General features: G+C 40.8%; 1 protein-coding gene across 2 annotated transcripts in view; it reads left to right on the forward strand.

The window, feature by feature from the left end:
- Positions 1-23,765, forward strand: part of BTBD9 (BTB domain containing 9) — a 411,574-nt gene that overhangs the window by 243,227 nt on the left and 144,582 nt on the right. For both annotated transcript variants that reach the window (XM_039235262.1, XM_039235261.1), the window contains exon 7: positions 22,681-22,790. In XM_039235262.1, the coding sequence (XP_039091193.1) occupies positions 22,681-22,790 (110 nt within the window). The remainder of the gene's footprint in view (positions 1-22,680; positions 22,791-23,765) is intronic.

Below are 23,765 nucleotides of genomic sequence, written 5' to 3' on the forward strand. Positions count from 1 at the left end.
CAGAAGGGCACTAGGACCAGAGGTCTGGTTTTGCCTAAGATGCTTTTGGTCATTCCTCCTCCCTTACCTACCCGTCTTTCTTCTGTGAGCATTACAGACGTTTTTAGAGCAATTACTTCACAAGGTGCAGAAGGAAAAAAAGATACTGAAGATGGTTCAGGCAGAGGAAATGGCAGGAATGTGAAGCGGCCCGATGTGCCAAGTGAACTTGTACACAGTTGGTAACAACTGAGCACCAAGTATGCAGTGCGAATGGCATGAAAATGAGACAGGAGCAAGTGATTTGGAGGCTCTGCTAAGAATCTGGGACTTCATCTGGAAGCCCATGTGTCTGTTGGTTTGTCTGGGTATCTTTTTCCCCCAGGGAGTTGGTCACTGAAGGATTTTAAGTAGAAACACAGATTTTGCATCCTCGGAAGCTTACTTAGGCAGAAGTTTGAAGAATAGATTGGCTCCAGAAGAGCAAGAGTAGAGGTAGAGACATCATAGAGTCCTGGGTGGGAGATAAGGGCCGGAACTAGCAGAGCAGTAGAAGGGAAGGACCCATTTAAGAAACATTAAGGAAGTACAGTGAGCAAGACTTGTTGATAGGAGGGCCATGAAGTGAGGAGAAAGGAATCAAAGTTAATCCAAATTTTTTTTCTGCCTGGGAAACTGGGAGATAGGGTGGTAGGAACTGAGTTGGAATCCAGAAGTAGATTTAGAAGACCGTGAGCTTGGTTTGGACAATTGAGTTCGAAGTATCTGTGAGACATTGAAATAGATATTTCTCTCCACCTCAGCATCTGAGTCTGAAACTTGGAGATGAATTGAGATTCCATAGTACTCAGAGGGATGAGAGTTAGAGGGATGAGAATATGATTACCCTGGTGAGGGGGCATGCGAAGCAGAGATGCTTAGCCTGGGGTCCATAGACAGGCCCCAGAGGTTCTAATAAATGTTCTGATTGTATATAAAATTTTGTACAGATGTGTTAGGGGTGGGGAAGAGGGTGGGGAGGAAAGGGTCTATTGCTTTCATCAGATTCTCAGAAAGGTCCATGAATCAAAAAATCGTTATGAAGGTTTGGTATAAAGAATGCATTCTAAAAGGGGGCAAAGAATTGGTTCTTAGGGGGCAAAACGCAAACAAACAAACAAAAGCCCTTATTCTTTTATTGTATAAAGTGCAGATTTACATATTTGCAGTGTACCTGTGGTGCTAAAATTTCATTGGAGTGGTTAGAAAGAAAAAGTCTTAAAAGGCCCCTTAGCAGAGTGATCATGAGGAAAGGGTGCAAGACATCAGTATGGAGTAAGAGGAACAGTGGGCTCTCCTCTGTTTTACCATCTGTGTCTAAAAGCTGAGAACGAAAGAATCTATAGGTGTTTACTGCTGTCAGCACACCTTTTCCCCCCATCTGTTACCTCATCACTGTCACTATCACCACACACATACCCAATGTATACCTTCTGAAAAGTTCTAGTACAATAAGCTATGGTTACTAAGAGGACAAGGAATAAAGGGAGAACATTGGATTTTCCAGAAATGGTCGGGGTGTGTGTGTGTGTGTGTGTGTGTTTACGTGTTTACATTTGCAACCCTGTTTAAAGATGATGCACATAATTAAGGTTATGAACATCTAGAGTTAGAAGCACATTTTAAAACCAATCTTCCCCATCAATAGAAATGTCTACTAACCCTGTCTGCTAAATGAGATAGAAAGCACCGTTTGTGGTCTGAGCTTGCTAGAAGCTTCCAAGAATTGTACTCCCTTGGGCCTTTTCTCTACCTTCTTTTCTATGGCTAATAACTTCCTCCGCTGAGTGTCTATTGAGCCCTCACTGTACATGACACTAGATCTAAATGTTGAGGAGCTTTACAGAATTCAAAGAGGACCTGGTATGCTCTTTGAGGACTTTCTCTTGCCCTCAGAAGTAAAAGCAGCAGTTCATTTCAGGCAAGCCATTGCAGCCGTGTCATTGTCAGATCACGCTCTGAGTCCCTTCTCCAGAAAACCTAAGTCACTACAGAGTGTCAAGAGGGTGCTTCTTCACTGTGTAATGTATTATGTATGTTTCTTATCTTAATTTTTTTTATTGGTTGCTTATGAAAAAAGGTGGTCAAATTAACCAAATTTCACTAACCTTTCCATTCTTTTATTTTAATGTAGGTTATTGGTCACCCTTGGGGCCAGAGCTGAGAGCAGCAAATTTTGGGAGGGGAAAGCAAGATCAGCAGGTTTGTGGCCACTGTGGTTCATTAAGCCAGAAATCATTTATCTGCATTAACTCTTGTCCTGAAGTGTTCAGATTTTTAAACATAGGCGCATGAGGGTTTCCATAGTGTAACTGCACTTCAAGAAAACAACTCAGCCCTTTGCACCTGTACTCATCTTGAAGCCTTATTACTGAAAATGGCACTATTCTCAGGCCTCCACAGTCAGGACTCTCAGAGCATGCTATGCGCTTACCTTACCTACCCGAGCACCAAATGCAGCAAAACTGCAATAACAACAAATCGGGAATGCTAGTAGAAACGGAACTTGTATCATTAGAAGGAAAGATCTTTCTTCTTTTCATTGCTAGTAAACGGTCATAAAGCCGAAAGCCTTTTTTTTTTTCTCTCATTCTTCCAAAAGGCCCCATAAGACAGATCACCATTAAATTTATCATTCTTTTCCACTTTCTTTCATGGGATCAATCACAGTTGTGTACTTGAAACTACTTAGGAGCATTTTGATGTGTAGCAGCTCCCAAAATTATGATTTTAAATGCCTCTTTTGGTTCTCATTCTCAAACCAAGAATCCTGTTTTGTTAAGGGAAGGCCAGGCCTCTGTTTTTACGTATAGTCTTTGGTTGTGCCCTGTAATGAAGTCTACAGTATATACATGCTTGGTATGACATGCTTTGGGGACAGCTTTCCTTTTCAGACCCTGCTTTTTGTGTCAGCTGACTGGCACCCGCAGTGCTAGGGAAATGGAGTAGTTCCTTGGTGACTCCAGATAGCTGTCAGAATTAATCTGTAGACAGGAAAAGATTTTCCCTGAAAAGAAGCTGGAGGAAACTGCCGAGCAATGCCCGCACGTCATTCTAAGGAGGCGTTTAATTGCCATGGTGGAGGCGAGGAAGGGGGTGCTTATTTTGCAAATTAAAATTGTGCACCTCTTTTCTTGACAAGTGAAAATCAGATTCAGTGTGTTTTAATAAATGTTTAACTTGTAAGTTCTTTACATTTTGATAGATCAAGCCTATCTGCTTATGAAGCAGGTCATATTCTCCTTTTTTTAAAATTCTGAGCAAGTAAAACTGACATTTTCTCATTCTCAAGTACTAGCGAACCAGATACCTTAAGGAAGCAAAGATGAGAGCCACAGTCTTCCATGTTCTCTCTTCCTTTTGAGTGAGAGGTATTCAGTTAACATGGAAACAAAAGTCTGTGTTTTCTCTTGTATCTTCTGAACCTTGCTTCTGGAACCCGGCATGGTCTAATTTGTGAGCAGCCTTTCCTTCCATTTTTTAACAGCAGATTAGTTTTTAGTCATTCATCTACAGATTATTAAGGAGACAACAAGAGTGTTACTTATGGGTTGACTTGGCCTTGAGGGATTGTATTGCCAGTTGTAGTAGACTATTACCCTTACTAGTATGTATACCATGGTTGTAAGTGTGTCAGATTTTAATTCCTGTTTTAGCTATGGAGATTAGCTGCCAGGTCCATGGCCTGCGACTTACAGACAGATGCAAGTTTAAGTTTCTTTTTTAAAAAAGGAACCTGTGACTTACCATAGCTGCTGTGTGTTGGCCAAGCAGTTATAATGAACTAAAACAAAGCTTTGATTTGTAGCCTGGCTCAAAGCATAGCTCTTTGCTTACTAGCTTGTGAACTTGAGCGAGTTAATTAAACATGTAATTGTGCTTCAGTTTACTGTCTTGAAAATGGGGATAGTAGTAGTGCCTACCTCATGAATTATGAGTATTTGATGAGATAAAATGTGTAAAATGCTTAGTATGGTGCCTGGAATAGACTCCATGCTGAATTTTTTCCTTGCTGTAATTCTTATAATGTTAGCATTAAAAACCATTTGACATTAGCCTTGATGTTGTAAGTGTTACAGTTTAACACTGTCCTGAAAACACCTTTAGAGGGGGCTGGATTGCTCAGTCTCCCTCAAGCACTTGGGAATTTCTGTTGTCATACGATTCAGTGTTCCTAGGTCTTGATTCACTTACACAACACTGGTACCTTATACCTTATTCAGTGGTTTTGAGGAATCTCTGGGACAAGTCTTAGAGCAGAGAGAATGCATCATCTCTCAAGTGCCACCAGACCTTGTCTCATGCATCAGTCTGTTTGACTAGCTTTTTCTGCAGTCACTGATAATGTCGGTATTTTCGTCTTACCCTATTTGGAGAGCTGAAAGAGTAAGGGGGAAGGCTTTGCTCTAGATTGCCTGGGTTTGGTAGCAGAACGAGGCAGAAAACCACTTTGATTGCTCCTTGTGGAGGTGACTTATTAACATGAAATCCTTACACAGCTAAGTTGATACATGTGCCGTGTGACGTGAGCTGCCAAGGTCAGCCAAGCAATATTGCAAAGTTCGTATCTCACGGATTGAATCACTTAAATGTTAATTCTAAACATTTTATCATAAATATTTAAAGCAAATAACCAATTTCCACTTAATCATAAAGCACAACTCTTGTTAGTCTGAAAGCATTTGCATGGAAAATTACACATCACTTTAATGTATTTTCTGTCAGCTTTTGTGTTCATGTAAAAATAACAAACCACAGATGCATGATGACATCATCATCACTGAACCAAAGAGGGAAGAAAAGGAAATTATTTCATGAGATTTAAAGATTTAAGCTGTTCCCTATCAGGTCGTCAGTGCTTTGCTTAGTATTTTTAGGAGGGAGGGCCTGTGTGTAGAGTCAGCTGCAGTATCAAGGACAGTTGACTCTTCTTCCTGCGAAATGAGTCCAAAATTTAAACACAGTGTCCTCCAAATGTCCCTTGGCACCAATGAATGTGATTTTTTTTTTTAATGCTACATTAGGTTCTCTAGTTCATCCCACTCAGCTCCATTGCATTTCCTCTAATGTTGTGTCCAATTTTAAATGACTTGAGTGATAGGACTTCCATCTTTTACCTGGCTGGCGTAACCCCACGGTGCCCAGGATTCACAAGGCCTTTTCCCTGTGACAGCCAGGCTGCGGCAGACCCGAGAAAGGGGTGGCAGAGCTCACAAGGTTTTAATTGCTGCCTAATAGGCTATAGCAACCTGAGCATTTTATTAAGAGGGCATTTAAAATTAGCATTATTATTCCAGAAAGATGCTTTCACACTGCAGTAAAAATCATGCTGAGAGAATGTCTGATATGCAACCCAATTTCACCATTTTCTTAATTTCATCCCATTACTTCTAGTAATATACCTCTCAAGCCATTTTATATTCTCTTTGTACTTCTCTGATAACATAAATAATTTTATCTCCTCCCTTTCTGTTTCTCCCAAGTACGTTTGCCCAGAGCATTCATGGCAAGCATGATCCTGCCACTAGGACTGGAGGGTGTTACCTGCAGACTCTTCAGAGTGAGAGTAACTTTTAAAAAGCGCATGCTGATGAATCCCATAGAAGTAGGCAGTATGCACCTCTTCATAGCAATAATCAGGATAGTTTTGAGGGTTTTTTTTTTTCTTACTCTTACCTTCATCTTCTCCTAAATCATTCAGTTCTGTCATTTCCGGGCCACTCTTTCCTATTACTGACACTCCCACGAGTGAAAGCTGGATTTCAATATCATCCTCTTGCTAGAGAGGAATTTTTCTCTCTCCTCTGTGATGATATGTGAGCAACTCTGCTATCATACCATGGTTATTTAATTCTATTGTATTTATAAGCAATTCTCTAACCTGCTGACGGTTGTCATTTAGAATCCTTACTGGTGTTTTTCCTTTCTTCTGCTATCTTCATCAAATCCTGCCACCTCATTCCTGCAGCTGTGCACTGCCCCACCAGGGTACAGCTTCCTTAGGAAAAGAGTCTTTGAAAAAAGAAATACCGTCTAATTGAGACTTCCGTATACTAAGGGCTAAGCATCTACTTAGTACAACTTGGTATAACACCGCTGGAAAATTCTTTGTCCTTTGCTATTTGGGAGTAATTTATATTCCTCTAAGAAGTAATTTCACATAAATATTATTTGCTTTCATGAATGTTAACTATCTTTTAAAATTAGTATATCCGGGGCGCCTGGGTGGCTTAGTCGGTTAAGCGTCCGACTTTCGCTCAGGTCACGATCTCGCGGTTCGTGGGTTCGAGCCCCGCGTCGGGCTCTGTGCTGACTGCCAGCTCAGAGCCTGGAGCCTGTTTCAGAGTCTGTGACTCCCTCTCTCTCTGACCCTCCCCTGCTCACGCTCTCTCTCTCTCTCCTAGAAATAAATAAAACATTAAAAAAAAATTAAAAAAAAAATTAGTATATCCTTTTTAAACAATTCTTAAATCCTTAATGCAATTCTTATAATGATCACCTTCTGTTTATCCGCATTGATTCATTCATTTAGCAAACATTTGAGGGCATTCATTGAGCTCTACTGGATACTGTACTGGGTGCTTTGAAAAGGAAAATGAGGTTTCTGTTTTCAGAACGATCAGAGTCCAATGAGAGGAGGCCCAAAAGTGGACACTGAACTGTCATGCAATGTGAGATATGCCATAATAGAAGTTGTGTGAGCACTAATAAGGGAGAAGTTCATGCTTCTTGGGATAAATCAGTATGATGGGATACTACATATAGTGTGAGCTGGAATTCACAGGAGACGGTAAGGATTCACTAAGGCAGTATGGAGAGAAGGGTATGTCTGGGAGAGGAAACCTCATGAAGAAGGCATAGACACCTGAAGCACATTGAAGAATGACCCATGATTCAAACATAGGGTATATGATGGAGCTAGCTAATAATGGAGCCAGAAAAATCAGTAGAGGTACACTGAAAAAGTAGAGCAGCAGTCCAGTGATCCAGGAGAGGATTAATCCCAAAGTAATCAGTCTTTGCTTTTGAAATGTGTGTCTTTATTGATGTATGACTATAGGTGTTTATTATGATTTAGACTAATGGTTCCCACCCCTGGCTATATATCACAATCTCTACCTCATTCCAATTAAATTAGAATCTCTAAGGGTAGCATCTGTATATTTTTAAACCTCCCCAGTGATTCTGATGGGCAGCCAGGGTAGAAAACCACTGATCCAGACCCCCTCAATCCTTGAACAGGTTAGCAGAGCCTCCCAATGGGACCCTGACTCGTTAGAGCAGGAAAGGGGTACTGTTTAAGTCAGAACCCACTCCACTCTTGACTGCTAGGAAGCAGCAGCCTCTACCTCTCTACTCATAGCTCTTTCCCCTGCAGCATTTTAAAGCTTCCTAGATCACTTTCACTTACTCAAAATTAAATCTGACCCCTCTCCTGACTCTCCAGTCTCCCTCTAGCCATCATCCTGCTGTTCTCTTTATAGCCATGCCCTGTGCTTCCAATTCTATTTCTGCTCTGGCCCAGTACGGTCTGGACTCCAGTGCCATTGCGCTGCCGAGTCTTGCTGGCCTTGCAGTGTATTCCATTTTTAGACTTTGCATGTGCTGCTCTTGCCCCTGGATTTTTCTTCCCCATACATCTTTTCCCTGGAATTACCCACTCATCTTTCAGTACTTAGCGATCACATCTGAGAAGCTACCTCTGATCTTCCCAGTTTGGATTAGGTGGCAATCTCTGGTGCCACCATGCTATTTTGTGTAGATTTGTATGATAACATTTATTAGTATCTGTTGTAATTACCTGTCTGCACTAAAATGATAGACCTTTGAGGAATTGACTTACTCCTATTTGTTTTTATATCTAGTGCCTAACAGTGCTGAGTATATAGTAATTCCTCAATAAAAAATTCCTAAATTATGTTAAATATGTTCATCTAATATTTTTTAAAAACTCTCTCTCTTTTATTTTTATTATATTTTTAAGTAAGCTCTACATCCAACTTGGGGCTTGAACTCATGAGTCCAAGAGCAAGTGTCACATGCCCTACTGACTAAGCAGCCAGGTGTCTCTCATTTAAAACTTTTGAGTACCTACTACATGTTAGCTACCAATTACTGAATTTATTATGTGCCTGGTCAAGTACTGACTGCTAGGCACATGTATTTTTAATATTAACACCCATATTATTTTACCCCTAAGTTAGATGCTGTTATTTCTCCCTTTCCAGATAGGAAAACTAAGACTTTGAGAAGTTAAGTGAATAAACCAGAATTGAATTGCTCTTTGTGGTAACTTTTTCAGAATACTATTTTACATTTAATCTGAACTGGCTGGACCTTCTCTTATCTAGGCTGTAAATTGTTATAGATCTCTTTCTTAAGTTTATTTATTTATTTAGAGAGAGAGTGTGTGAGCAAGTGGAGTAGAGGCAGAGAGAGACGGAGAGAGAGAATCTCACGCAGGCTCCATGCCATCAGCAAGGAGCCTTATGCAGGGCTCAGTCTCATGAACCATGAGATCATGACCTGAGCCAAAACCAAGAGTCGGACACTCAACCAACCAAGCCACCTAGGTGTTCCTAGTTCTGTAAGATTTTAAAACAAAACATATAATCATCTAATTATATTAATTTGTAAATTGGCAGCATTACCAGTTTGTCAAATGATCTTTTTAAAAAGATGGGACCTTGTGCTAAGGTTTAACTGGTAATTTTTTTATCTTTTTGTCTAACATTTATACTTTTGCTAGTCCTTCAACGAAAACTGAGGACCAACAATTCATCCTATTAGGGAAATAAGAGAAACTAAGTGCTTAAAATCAACAGATAGTGCCACAACCCCCAGTTCTCAATCCTCTCTCTCCATGGAAGAACCTCTGGAGCCAATAGTTTGAACGCCCTCCCTAGGAAACCTGCTCATAAAAAGAAAAATCAGCTAGATCGACTTATCCCCTCCTCCTCCCTGCTAATGAGCAGTGAAATGGCCTAATGAGTGGGGCCAGAGGGAGGGGAGAGCAGAGAAGAAAGCCAGAATAATCCACAACACTGAATTATAAGCCTCTGTGTAATTGAGTTTTCTTTGGCTTCCTTCTTTTCAGAGTTCAGAATTTTAGAGTTGTTGAGGGACACACTGTTTCTCCAGGTACTGAGACAAGCCATGTTTTCAGTGTGTGCCACCATCATTTTGATTCAGCTGTGTGGGCTAGAAGGCCTGTATGTCTGACAGGGACTCCAGAGAGGAAGCAGGGAGGACTCTGAATGGCACAGTTCCCTTTCCCACTGAGGGGCAAGCACAGAATGGCCTTTTAATGCCCTTGTCTATCATGCCTAGACTGTGCATGATATAGGCTGAAACGCATTTGTGTGGCAGGAGCGGCCCTGGAAGATAAGGAAGGAGCCAAGTGGAATATGAATGTAGCAGGCTTCACATAAGCCCCGGAAGGGGAAGTAGCTGTTGGTGGCATGAGGTGAACATTTATCCTGGTGTGCCTGAGACTGAGTGGTTCCCTAGGCTTTGGGACTTTCAGGACTAAGACCATCACAGTCCCAGGCAAACCTGTGTGGTTGGTCATCCTGTGTACTTCAACTCCTTTTCTTCGCGTAAAGAAAAGTTCACAGTCGGTTGGAAATCATTTCCTATTGTCTTTAAATCCTTTCTTGACTCACTGAATGAGAACAAACAAAAAATTTGAGAATTTCCTTGGACACCCTGGAGTAAGCAGAAAAATTGAACGGATCCTTGTTGAAAGATGTCTTCCTCCTCCACCTGCATCTTGCTCTCCCCTTGCCTGATTTAGAACCCCTGGCCGCCCTGCTCCCCACGCCTGTGAGGTATTTCTTTGTTCTTCCTCCTCCTCTCCTCTCTCTGCGGCTGCAGTAACTGCAAGAATTAAAGAGGATGTACAGTATGTACTTTCTCCTACTTTGGCGTGGCTTCCCGTGGCTCTGCTTAGATGCAGCTGGCTGAGCTGGGGCATTAGGAAGCCTCCAGGCGACCCACAGCTGAATCTATCAAGTCCCCTGCAGCAGCTGTTATCTGAACCAACTGGGTCGTGCCGACAGCAGCAAAGGAAGGGTGCAGTGCAAGTGTGCAGGAAGAACACCAGACAGGCCTGTCTGTGCTCCAGAGAGTCTAAATCACCCCATCTGCATGTGGAGCATGGTGATTGTTCTGGAGAGAGTGGGAAGGGGAGGAGACGGTGTTTTTCCACAGTTATCAAGATAAACAGAGCAGCCAGTGCTGCCTGTGCAGCTGTTTCAGTGTGAGGATGAGCCGAATTATTTTATTTTTATTCAGTGGGAATTAACACTCTCCCCCGCACCTGTTTTCTTTTAGAGAGAGGGAGGCTGTGGCTAACAGAATCACTCAATGATTTGAATCTTTCTGCAGAATGCTGGTAATTTATGGGACTATCTGGACATATCCCTGTTTGGACATTTAATTAGTGAAAAACCAGTCCAATAAATAAAGTAGCTAAATAATCAGAGACAGCCATTCCCAAGAGAAGGAATAGAGCAAGAAAAAGGGGATGGAGGAACAGCAAGCAACACAGTGAAAATGTGATTTCAAGATAAGAGGAATAAAGAGCTGTAGCCCTCAGACTAAAGACAGGGAAGGAAATGAGGAAGAATGGTTATTAGCTCTTGTATTATTGTCCTAACTGCCAGACAGTTTTAGAGGCTGTACCCTTGTGGCCATAGCAGCTCAGAAGACCCAAGGTCTTGGACTTAGTGAGTCCAGCAGAGATCTTTGATTGAACTGGTATCCTTACAAGAATAACCACAGGCATGGACATACTCTTGTGAGAGATGGTTAAGGTTTCAGGTAACGATGGCAGATCCAACACATATCGATTGTTATGGCTTTTAGAACTATACTCCACTAAAGTGACAGTAAAGGGTTTTTTTGTGTGTGTTTTTTTTTTAAGGTATTAACCTATGAGGATAAGGAAAAGGGAAAGAGAAGGTAAAAACACAAAAGAAGGAGCTTTAAAGCAGATAAACAAGCGGTAAATGATTTAATAGGCTCAAGAAAACTCATTTCTAAGCCACTGAATTCTCAAAGGCTTAGGAATTAGAGGTACCAGGCACCTTTGAAGCCACAGTGAATAAGGTGGATAGGAAAGGGCTAAAATGAAGATTGGTTGACTGTGTGTTTATGCAATAGTTAAGAGCTCTAGATTCTCTTCCTACTCCACAGAACTTTGACTGCTTCTCCCCCACTCTTATGAAAAGTAGAAATTTATTCTTTTCTTTTTCCAGCTTTATTGAGATATGATTGACATCTAACTTTGTGCAACATGATGATGTGATAAACTTAAACATTGTGAAAACAATTACCACAGTAGAGTGAGTTAACACCTCCATCATTTCACATAAGTACCTTTTCTTTTGTGGGGAGAATATTTAAAATCTCGTTCTTTGAAATTTTAAAGTATTAATACAGTTTTGTTAACTGTAGTCAGTCACCATGCAATACGTTAGACCTCCAGAGTTTATTCATTTTATACCAGAAGTTTGTACCCATGAACTAACATCTCTACATTTCTCTCTTCCCCTATGCATTCCCCCCAGCAACCACCATTCTATTCTGTTTCTATAAGTTAGGCTTTTATACATTCCACATGTAAGTGAGATCATGTAGTATTTGTCGTTCTTTGTCTGACTTTGGAAATTTATTCTTTGATGAAGGCAAAACAGTGTCTCTAAACCAGGAAAGGTAACATGCACAGTTGGGGAAGGCCCTGCTGCAAGAAGATGTAAGTGGTCATATGCTGAGAATCCCTCTTGTGAGGGATTTACTTTCTGCCCTCCCTCCCACCCCCCCAACACATGAACAAATACTCTTTGCCCTCTTTCACCATTAGCTTCTGGAACTCTGGCAGGCAGGCCTATATCATCCATGCAGAGGATTAGACACCTCTTCCCACATAATTTGACCAGCCCAAGAGGGAAGAACTAAAGAATCTGAAAGTCAAGTTTTCTTAACAGTTGACCCATTTAGGCAACTGTATTGTCAGAATTTCCTATAGTATGTCTAGAGGTTCCTTCCTAGCAACCTTCTTGACAACCAGACATCTGAGGAAACTAATAGGAAACATAAAGACTGAAACAGGGAAAAAAACTACACAGGGAGATGAAAACATTTTTTTAGAAAATCATTGTTTTCTTCAGAGAGATTGAGTAAATATGGCAATCTTAGACCACGAAGATGCCATAAAAAAGGAACATTTGGAGATAATAAGTACACTTGGAAATTTAAATATTAAATTTAAATATTAAAGCAGAAATGAAAAACTTGGTAGTTAGCACAAATGATAAAGTTGATGAATTCTTTCAGAAAGTAGAACAAAGTGACAGCAAATAGAGAAACTGTAAAAGTGTGGGTGAACATAAGGCTGCCAATATCCAAAACAAAAAGCATCATAAAGAGAGATTTAGGGATGCCTGAGTGGCTCAGTCAGTCAAGCATCCAACTTCAGCATCTATGCTGGATCATGGTTCTTGAGTTCGAGCCCTGTGTCATGCTCTGTGCTGATAGCTCCCAGCCTGGAGCCTGTTTAAGATTCTCTGTCTCTCTCTCTTTCTTTATCTGTCCTGCCCCACTCATGCTCTGTCTCTCTTTCTCTCAAAAATAAATAAACATTAAAAAAAAAGGGAGATTTAGAAAAAATTCAAAGGAAGGAGTCAATACCAATAATTCAAGAAAATTTACCACAACTGAAGTATATGGGTTTCCAGATTGCAGGGCCTTCTGAATGCCCAAACCAGTGGAAGAAAATAGATCCACACCCAGGCATATCATCATGAAATTTCAGAATACTAAGAATGTAGAGAAAATCTATATGCTTCCAGACATTGTTTTTCTTAAAAAAGAAGAAAAAGAGAGAATAGGTCAGGTATCAGCATGACTTCTCAGTGGCAGAGCTAGAAGTTTGACAGGCAGTAGAATAATCATCAAAGTTCTGCAGGAAAACTACTAACAACTTAAAATTCTATACCCAGTCAAACTACCAATCAAATATGAAGGTAGGCCAAAGGTATGTTGGCCAAAGGTATGTTCAAACAAGCAAAGCCATAAAATCTTTACCTTCCAGATAACATTTCTGAGCAAGCTACTAGGAGATGCTCTTCACCCAAGTGAGAGAGTCAGTAGACCAAGAAAGAAGACAAGCAGGAGACACAACAGGAACAGTCCAGCACAGGAGAGAGATGGAAGGAGATGGGGAAGAATGATGAGGATAACACGTTGCATCACATCAGAGGGCACTCACACTTGACTGAAACTAAGCAGAAAGCCTGGGAAGCCTTCTTCAGGAAGAAGAAATTGCTAGAAATACCTGACGTGTCAAAATGGTTTGAGGGAAGCTGTAGTTAAGTAAGGGACAGCTGCGAGAGAGGGGGTGAGCTAGTGTTGAGCACATGCAAAACTAAGCAAAACAAAAATCAAGACTATTTTTAACTCTAAGGGAAAAAATGTGCATGAAAGGAAAGTACTTCCATATATTTGTAGTGAATAATGTTTACATAATCATAATGTAAACACTGAGTATTGATTCAACTGGAGTTACAGTGTAATCTAAGTTGGGGGATGGGAAAGCATGCATATGGAAAGGGGAGAGCTACATACCTGTCCTCCATGGTAGTAGATTGTTGGTAAAGCCTAAAACCAGAAAATCAAGAAGTAGTGTTAAAAGTGTGATAATTATAGATGTGAGATAAATCCTTAGATAATCCACTAAAACAGGTAGAAACAGTTGTCTGCAGGGAGTGGAGGAAATGGAGCACAGAGGAGTATTTTTTTTAATAATAAAACTTATAGGCTATTTGGCCTTTCAAACTGTGTATAAAACTTTATTTTTAAAATGTAAAAGAAGAAAAAGATAGTTTAGCTGGTTTTGTTTGTTTTATTTTAATGAGGCCAAACATCACAACAGTAGCCATGACCATTAGTAATATAATAGAATCTTCTTGTTTATTAAAAACTTCTCTCTTACCAAGTATGCATTTTACTTGATGTCCGTTCCTCTCCTCTAAGTTTTTCTCCCCTTGAATTTCTGACACAAGTGTAAGGATTGACATTTTCTTTCTGATCACTGGCTTAGCACTAATGCTGTACCAGTAAAGTCTAAGTCATGAATGGTTGAACTCTCAAGAAGCTTTGGGGAGGGGAAAAAGTCCTTGCCAAACCACTCCACCTCCCAACTTCCTAATCCAGCAGAAAAAATGGATTGGGAACAAGCTTTAAAAACTGAACCTCTAAGTAGTACACAGGACTCTTAACACAAAAGGTGTATGGGGCAATGTCTTAAAATGATTGAGCAGATTGGTAGATTTGGACCTGGCCCATGTCTGCTTAGCCCATGCTATAGCTGCAGATTTTTGTAGACCACCAGATAGTGCCAGGTGGAGCATCTTGCTCGTTTCTTTTCTCTGTTGCTCGTGTGGAAGTTCTACCACACTGACAGATTTTAGCAGCAAAATCCCTTACAGCAGTAGTGCTGAAATTAGTAATCCTTCATGCCGTTTGGAAACTGGAATACAGTGTAATCAGCCCTTCACTTCCAGCTTTAACGACCCCTGAGATATGGTACATTGTACATACCCATACTGCCTTTTGCACCCAGGACAAAAAGACTGCTCTTTCCCTCTTCTGCTATGATTGCATATTTTGTGGTGTTGGCAGTGAGCATTCTTCTCAAGTTTTCTATAGTATTATTTTTATTTATTTGATTTCTCTGCCTCTCGTTGGTAGGTTTGTACATAGTTACATGGATGCTCAAATTAATGTGCTAGGTAAACCTCTGGGTCTTTTTTCTTTTCCCCTGATTCATTTTCTAGGTAAAGGTCTAGAACTTCTCAATGGGCAAAGGAGCACCCCTCAAATTTCCTGTGAGCATCAAAGCAGTCGGGGCGGGGGGATAGTATATGGCAAGTGTGGCACTCTTCCCCCCACATATATTTCACTTCTCTAAGGAGCACTTATCGCCTGAAACACAGGTTTCTTTGCATAGCTCATAAAGAATTTAGAGGCTTCGAGGGACATATGTTCTGTCAAGCTTTGATATCTCCAGCCTGATGGTATGCGTGTGTGCGGTATGGGTTTTCCATTAAAGGAAATAATGCATGCAAAGGGTAGCACATAGGAGGTGTTCAGAAGTCTGTGGCTTTTATTTTAATTGCTGTGCTAGTTTCTCAAGGGTCTGGAGTGAAGATCTGCGATTTCCTTACCCCCATGGTCTCTTTATTATTCTCCTAATTTTGACTTCGTTTTCACTTCTGTTGTTTTTAACATCTTGAGCAATTTTTATCTTCTCAGTATGTCAAATATTTACATTCTCAGAAGGATTCGTAGGTTTTTCTTTAGGGAGCAGCAAATTCTTCCTCCTTCTCTTTACTTCTCTTTCTTCTCCACTTAGTCTTTGACTCTAAAAGGACAAAGGAGGCAGTGGGGTCCTCCAGCCCCTAAAATGTTATAAGTTTTAATAAATCACATATATTTACCATAGTCTTAGATTTAAAAAAAGAGAACCTTTCCTTACCCACCATGATCCTAAAGCAGGCTTGTTACAGGTCATAGTCACCAAATGAGTTCTTACAGATTCATAGAGAAACTAACAAATTTAATTTTCTTCTGCTTTTTCTCTACTGCACAGTTCCATTAGGCTCATTTGTCTACATTCGTGGGAATGCACAGCCTATTGGATAAACTGAAAAAGATAATGCAGCCATTTAAAAGATAAAAGTAGTAAAATCCTCTCCCCGGCCCCTAGCATCTTGGGCGAGGAGAAAAGTTAATGAAAAAATGCAAATGTTGAACTTTTGGTAATTTAGTTCTACTTCTTAAAATATACTTGGTGTTGGTTTCTATGTTTTATTGAGTAATAAAATTGGTTAACAGTATTCCCACATGGGGATTTGTTCACATCAGCACATAACAGAGACAGAAGAAGGGATTGGTTTATTCATATTCATGCTCTCCCTCTCCCCCACCCTCCCTAACCCTTTTCCATTCCTCCTCTCACCCCTCCCTTTATCCCCCTTCTCTCTTCTCCATCCTCTCCCTCCCTCTCTCCCTTATTCATTTTTCATTTTATATCTTCCACTTCCCATTTTGTCTCTTTATAATCCCCTGAAAATTACAATCTAAAAAAAAAATAAAGATAAAAAGAAAACTAAACCATGAAATAAATAAGACATTTCTTTCCATGAAATTCAAATCAGTTCCTCTTTCCAGATCCTAAGAAGCCTACTTAATTAGATTTTTGCCTGTATCCTACTAAATATCTATAGTAGGTGAACTGTGTCTATACATCAGACTGTTTACGCTGTATCCATGTTCTCAGGCAGAGCATTGCATCTTCCCATTTGACCCCTTTATTCCTGCAGGGAGTGGTTATATAACTGTTTCTTCTTCCAGTTTAGCAAGTTTGTCTATAAAGTTCAATGTTAAATAGATCACCTGTCATTCAGTGGGTAATTTTTTTTCTTGTCTATCCCCTGACCCTGAAATAAATATGCCATGGGGAAGAGATTTTTATCTGTATTGTTCAGTCCCGTATCCCAATACACAGCAACAATAGCTATCCCATAGTAAATACTGAATTAATACTTGTCAGGTGAGTCAGTGATCATTTGTGTGTATGTGTATGTGGAGAGAGAGTTTCTTTTAGCCATATTTATTTTGTTTTGGTCTTTGAAGCAAGTATAGTTCACAGAGAGGACTTGTAAAGTTCATATTGCTAAATTCAGTGTTAGAAGGGTAGGCTCACCTCTTCATCATGTGTGAATAGATCAGCTCTTATGTTTTTCTCTTGATCGCTACTACTAATATATTTTTGTCTTGCCTTCTGGACTGCACTATTACCTTCTTTAGATGAAGGTGTGTGTCCTCTTGTTTGGATTCATTCCTCACAGTGCTTAGCACAATTCCTTGTACCTAGTAGGTGTTTATTAAATCTTGATTAATAGCAGATTTACCCTGTATCCCTGTAAGGGCTGTTGAGTGGTTAATGTGCAGTCAAGAAGTTATATGTTATGTATTATATCATTTTTACAGGTTTATATAAGTATTATAATAAAGTTATTTTTGTAATGTTAATTCCAAATATAATTACATAAGTTGAAGGTATATTATTATGACAGGATAAGTTCTACATATGTGGGGGGTGGGGAGAAGACCTACTGTTGAAAATTCACTTCTCCAAATAAAGAAACAACACTTAAATATTTATCTCTAATGTTGAAATGACTGTCTGTTTTGGTAGCACTGGGCTATGATGTGTTAGTAATATTTACCCATCTTATCCCTTCTGCATACTTGATTCGATATAGCATCAGTTTTCTCAGAAAACCAAGATGACTTGTTTCATTTGCCCTTCAAGTTGAACGGTGGACATGCTGGGACGTGATTGCTCCCTCTGCAGGGCTTTGGTCAGACAGCATCGGGCCTGCTCTCTGAGACGGTAGCCTCTGCTTAGACTAACTCTGGACCCAGACTGTTTAACCTTTCAGTAATTCTTCCTCTCCCAAATAAGCAAATGCTGCTGGGGCCCTTTGCTGAAGTCAGTAGAGGAGAATCTATAGCTCCACAGATCAGCCAGAGGGAAGGTTTTCTAAGAGTAACAAATCTTTTCTGTTGCAACCTGCTTTTTCTAGAAGCTTTTTGTCATTCTGGCAGTAAACTGTTTTCCACTTGCTGCCTTAGCAACAAGACCTGAAGTCACTTCCCCCTCCAGTCTGTGGTTTGATTATAAGAGCACTAACACTGTACACAGAACTGGAAGAAAATACCATCCTGGAAAGACCTGCAGATATTACCTGCTTCTTGGGTCAGAGAATTATTTATGAACATTCTTAGCACCTCCTTGAAAGGAAAAGTCAGACAGGAAGTCATGGAAGTGATGAATCCAAATCCCACACAGCTGCAAATCCCACATCTGGCCACCGCAGAGTTCTCTGGCTACCTCAGGAAGGAGCCCTTCTTGCATTACAGTCTCAGGCTGAATCTAGTGTCCTCAAGGGTCTGTGTTTAACCCAAGGATATGAAGTTCACTTCGAGAATAAAACTTTGTTGACCAAAGAATAGAATTCTGATGGATTTTAGCTTCAGTTGATCCCTTGAGAGCTCATTTAAATATTTCTTACTGTATTCAATTTAATCTTGTAGTAGAACCCGCTCAGTACAGATGTTGGTGATTGTGTAACTAGAGGCAAAGGTTAAGGGTTAACTGTAACCTCAGGTAGGCTTGTGGTCCACCAGAACTAAAGACTAGAGATACCAAAGGATTTAAAGTGGGAATGTACAAGTTGCCATTTTTCTATACTTCTACTTTTCTGTAGTTCCCTTAGTATGTTAAAGTTGTATGTGACTTAGAAATCCAATCTGGTAGCATCCTGACAAGAAATGATAGAACGATAGGTTAAGAATAGGAATCTGTACATTCCCAGAACTGGTAGGGAATGTAGTGAATCTCCAAAGCGAAATCCTCTAGGACACAGTATTATGATGTCTCTCTGTTAGGAAATGCTAATGTGTTTTCCTTAAAGAATTAAAACTCCAAACTTCTAGAGTTTGCACAGAAAAGAAACTCTTCTGTGGGCTTGGGTATCTAGACCCAATGTGGACAAAAGATTCTTGGCTTGCTTCTTCATGTAATGCTGAGTCAGGTCAAGAATATTTTAAATAGACTTTTCTAGGGACTAGAAGCTTGGAGAAGGAAATGCCATAGAGCCAGGTAATTTGCAGTTGGAATGTCATCTATTTCTGTGGCCACAGCGCCCACACTGTGGTGCCCTGAGAGGAAGAATGAGCAACAGTCTGCATTCTTGAAGCCTGCCCGGTGGGTGGGCTTGCCTCCTCCTGGAAGTGCCATCTTAACAGATACAGCTAGGGACACTCTTCCAGACCCCCAGCGTTCTTGAGGTCCGAACCAAGAAATTTTGCATCCAGTGATCTCTACTCTTTGACTTTCTGTTTAATGATATCATACTCTGCCAAGCTCTGCATTAAACACTTTAAATTCCTACCTCATTTAAATATCTTATAAGGCGTGTGTTACAGACCTCATTTTATAGAGAAGAAAACTGAGGTTCAAAAGGTTTAAGGCTTTTTTATTTTCCCCAAAGCGACAGAACTAATTAAGTGACATGGCTGGGCGACAGCCCTGGTTCTGTTAGACTCGAAAGCACTCTCTTCAAAACTCCATCGTGCCTTTCAATCTTAGAGTGCTCTCCTTGCAGGCGTTGGGTTTCATTTCATTAAAGAAGAGAGAATCTCTTTTCACCCACAATATTATAGCTCCTGGAAACTTCTGCCTCGAAACATCCTCTTGTGAACCGTGTTCCGGGATCCAGCCCCCGTCGGGGACAAGGAGACAACTGACCCAGGGAAGGGAGGAGCACATTAGGAACAGACAGTTACACAAGGACTCGTGTGGACAGCATTCATCCGCCTCAGAAATGGCCAATCTGTTGCATATCTGCCTTTCTCAGTGCTGTTTAAGTTTTAATTATCTTCCAACTGTCTGAGCTGCTGTTGAGGATCTCCGAGAGAACAAAGGCCGGCTGCGAGATCTTTCAGCAGTGTGCCTCTCTGCACACTGATGAAGTCACTAGCTGCCACTGCCCTTATTATCAGGTTAAATCAGAGTCTGACTGTGCTTTGGAGAGATGCCGAAAGGAGAAAAAAATTAATCTTCGGCTCTACCTCTTATTCAGAATCTTTTGTGGCAGAGAAAATGTGATAGCCACTCCTGTTTAGGTGCTCTGACCCAGAAGCAAGTCTGGCTTTGTTTTTCAAAAAAAGTGAGAAAGAGAGAGAGAGGCTGGACCCTCCCCCATCCCCATTCCTCGGACTTTCAATAGTACAGGTAATAACTTCTCTTCTACCTCGGGGATGCTCTTTTGTGAGCGCCATGAAAGCACCTGCCCATGCTGGCCCCACTCCCTGCAGTCACTGCCCATGGGTCTATGCCTCAGAGTTCTCAGGGTAGAGCTCCAGGCACCCATGCCAGTCACTGAAGTTGGAGGATTAGTGGAAGCCTGTTTCCTACATTCTGGTGCAGACTTTTAGTGAAGAACAGAGTCCTAGGCTAAACAACACCTTGCTGGGAAAGAGGAATGTGGTGTCTTTCTTGTGACTTGGTTACCATTTTTTTAAATGTGTATTTGAATAAGGACTTCATGCCATTTTTGTGAATTTGCAGTAATTTTGTGGAGACTTTGAAAATATTGTAGAACCAGAATAATTAAACTTGTTATGAGCATTATGTGTAACAGGCTAATCAAGAAGTGTGATGTACAGTGGCGAATTGCTAATTTGACCTCAGGATTATGTGGCAGAGATAACATTATCTTCATTTATATAGAACTTTCTATCTGGAGGCATCTCTCAGTGCTCTTCAAACCATATACATTATCTTGTTTGTTATCATAAGCACTGTCATTAGGGCTGTAAAATGTATTCCGGTACAATCTTTTGTTTGCAGTTTGTTATAATTGGAAGATGCGGGAGGGAGGGAGAGGTTGTATATTTTCTCTCATTTTTGGTATTTGCACCAAGGTTAAATTTAGGAATTGACTGTTATCTAAAGTTGGAGAACATGGTTCCATATAATGTTTTAAAAAGAAGGAAAGGAATGGAAGGAACACTGCTGCATCCCCTTAGGTCAGCCCCGGAGTCTTAACCGTAAGAACTGCCAGTGAGAAAGGGCCTGATCTCTCCGTCATTTCCTGGCTCCTCTACCTTGGATAGTGTTAGGAGAGCTGCCTCTCCTTTGGTGGAGACTCGACCTAGGGAACAGGAAAATGATCTGATCAAATTCCCCAAACCACATTCCCTCCATCCCCTCCAAGGTTGCAGACAATGGCACTGGGCTGTCATGACTATGAGCAATTGAAAATGCTATGCTGGTTGAGTTCCTGCAGGTTTAAGGAAATGGACAAAATTAGATTCAGACCAATGTGCCAGGCTTAACACACCCCTTCCCTTCCAGAAAGTCCACAGAGACTTGTCACCGCCAACAGTAAAGAGCAGCACAATTCCTGTTCTACATAGACCATTTAGAACTTATTTTACATGAACCCTACCTACCCACCCAAACCCAGTAATGTCAGTACCTTCTGTCTGCCTTGAGGTCTTGAGAGAACAGCTCAGGGCCAGCCTCCTGCTTAACCAGAGAGCTCTGATGAGTGCAGCCACTGCCCTGACTCTCCATACAGGAAGGATGGTGTCTGCCTGCAGTGGGCATGGGCACACTGAACAGTCAGCCCGGGAGATAGAATTTATGTGGGTTATGAAGATGAGTGACCAGCTCATGTCAAGGAGCAGATGGCTAAATGAGGTGTACCGGGAATGCCATGAGATTCATGCTTGAAGGAACAGGAGGGAAAATAGCTGATGAGATTTAAAAAACCCAAATATAGTCTCCTTAATGTGAATTTTTTAAATTGGCATTTACATTATACAGTTAACTTGGAGTGATGAGAAATGTAAGGGAATTACCGAATTAGTGAACAGCGATTAACTCAGAAGTAAAATTATATCATCTAAGTCGAAGGTTGTTTTACACAGCAGAGGAAGGGTAGTACTAAACCCTTGCCCAGTCTGTCATCTCCTAATTGAAATGTGTTCATTTAATATGCCCCATCCTTCAGAGTGCATAGCTCATGATTTGGGAGAGTGCTATCACTTAATCTCATTATTTTTCCCGGTTCTTCCTTTGAGTCCCAGTAAGACAGTGTGTGGCACATTCCCCAGGGATTTGTGTGACACTCGGAAGAATGAGTTTGTCTGTTCATTAACCTGTGAACTGTCAAGTCCCTTTGGAGAGTGAAAGGAATAAGTCACTCCAAGGTTAATGCTTATTTGTCGGAGGTGAAACCTCCAGGGAGATGCTGAGGGTGAGTAGGCCGGGATGCTCAAGGACTGCCCTGTGCAACTCGGCACTGTGTACGGATGCCAGGTCCGTGTGCGGAGGGAGGCTGCAGAGCAGGCTGGGTCACCTCTACAGATCACTTCCTCTGGTCAGGAAAAGGCTTCCCAGCCGTCAAGTGGGGAGGTGGGGGGGGGGGGGGGGGGGGCTGGCTGGCGTAAGTATATAGGGTTAACTTTCTACCAGGATGTAGGAGCAGTATTGAATTATAAGAAACTGTGAACGGTTTTCAGTAGTTTCTGTGGATTTTTCTTTTACACAGAAGGCAATATTGATTTCATGCGTTTGTTTCCAATGGATGAAATCTATCCTTGAGTTGGAAAATGTTTGGTTTTGCGAGTGTTTGTGCACCTGTGCACAGGCACATTCCTAACCACAAGGCAAAGATAGAAGCTGTTTGTTATTCTCCAGTGTAAATGCCTCATGGACATTATACTGACATTCAAGGGTTGAGCTTGAACAGTACCTGGTTTGAATTTCTCAGTAAATCAGATCTGAGTTCTGCTTAATTCTCTGGAAAGTGGTATCTCCCTAATTTTGCTGTAATTCTTCTAGGCTAAGTTGGAGATAGCCCTAAGGTGCGGGTAGAGGTCTGAAGTCAAGTTCAAAGTCTACCTCAGTCCATACCCTAGCACACTTTGTGTTTACACAATGTACCTTATTCTGTTGTCTTTGGATTGGTTGTGATAGAAGCTTGTTTTCTTCAACAGATTTTTTTTTCCCCCCAGGTATATTCGAATAGTTGGGACTCACAACACAGTGAACAAGATTTTTCACATTGTGGCTTTTGAATGTATGTTTACAAACAAAACCTTCACTCTTGAGAAGGGGCTGATAGGTAAGTATCACAATTATGTTTTTTTATATATGCTTAGATATTTTATCTTTAAATATTTTATCTCATTAACTCATCTTAACCACCTCTTAATCAGCTTTTGACTAAGAATTGGTTGATTTGAATGCCTCATGGCTGAGTAACATAGAGGATGTCTTATATTTTTAAAAGTAGTCAAATTAATAATTCTTATAACCGTAAAAGGATAAATATTGCACTAGGAGTTAAGAATTAATAATGTTCTAGTGATGCATTCAGATTTGCTATGTGAGGAATGCTTATGATAGTCAGGCAAAGCCTTTTATACCAAAGGCTTTTCTATATTTAATGGTAGGTAGGATCAGGGAGGAAGTCTGTAGAATATTGATCCAACGCTCATGCCTTCCAAGGCTATGGAGATATTTGGGCCTTAAATTGTGTATGAATGCTGTGCTCACTGTGAAAGTATCTCTTTTCATGGGCACATCAGTCCATATTTGCGCTGTTTAGCCAAATTCACCTCAAGAAAATGCCTGCCTTGCCTCTAATTTAAATAAGACCTGAATACCTGAATTGTCATTGTGAAAGTCACGTTATCTTGTGGGAAATACTGTCTGACTGATCTTTCAGAAGAGTATTTTTAGTTGTTATTTGGTTGTTTTCTGTTGTGTTTTGTTTTTGTTTTGGGTAATTCTTAGTCTGGCATTGTTTACAGCCCATCCCAGGTCTTGGCACCCTAGATAGTGCAAGCCATGCCTCTGGCTTTTTACACACATTGTGCAGAGATACTAGTTTGATGGACTAGTCCCTCAAATCTGTGTCTTTACTGCAGCTTCTTTGAAAAGGAACTCTGTATGCTCAGGTGCCTCTGCCTTGCTACTCCTAAAACAGAATTCTGTGCCTTTACAAAGGGATCCACGTCTTCTCTCCTTCTGAGATCCCTTCATCAGGGACACATAACATACTGACACATGTTCTGAAAACATGGTGATGACCAGA

Source organism: Hyaena hyaena, unplaced genomic scaffold (assembly GCF_003009895.1).
Source record: "Hyaena hyaena isolate Hyena2069 unplaced genomic scaffold, ASM300989v1 scaffold_96, whole genome shotgun sequence".
Taxonomy (NCBI): domain Eukaryota; kingdom Metazoa; phylum Chordata; class Mammalia; order Carnivora; family Hyaenidae; genus Hyaena; species Hyaena hyaena.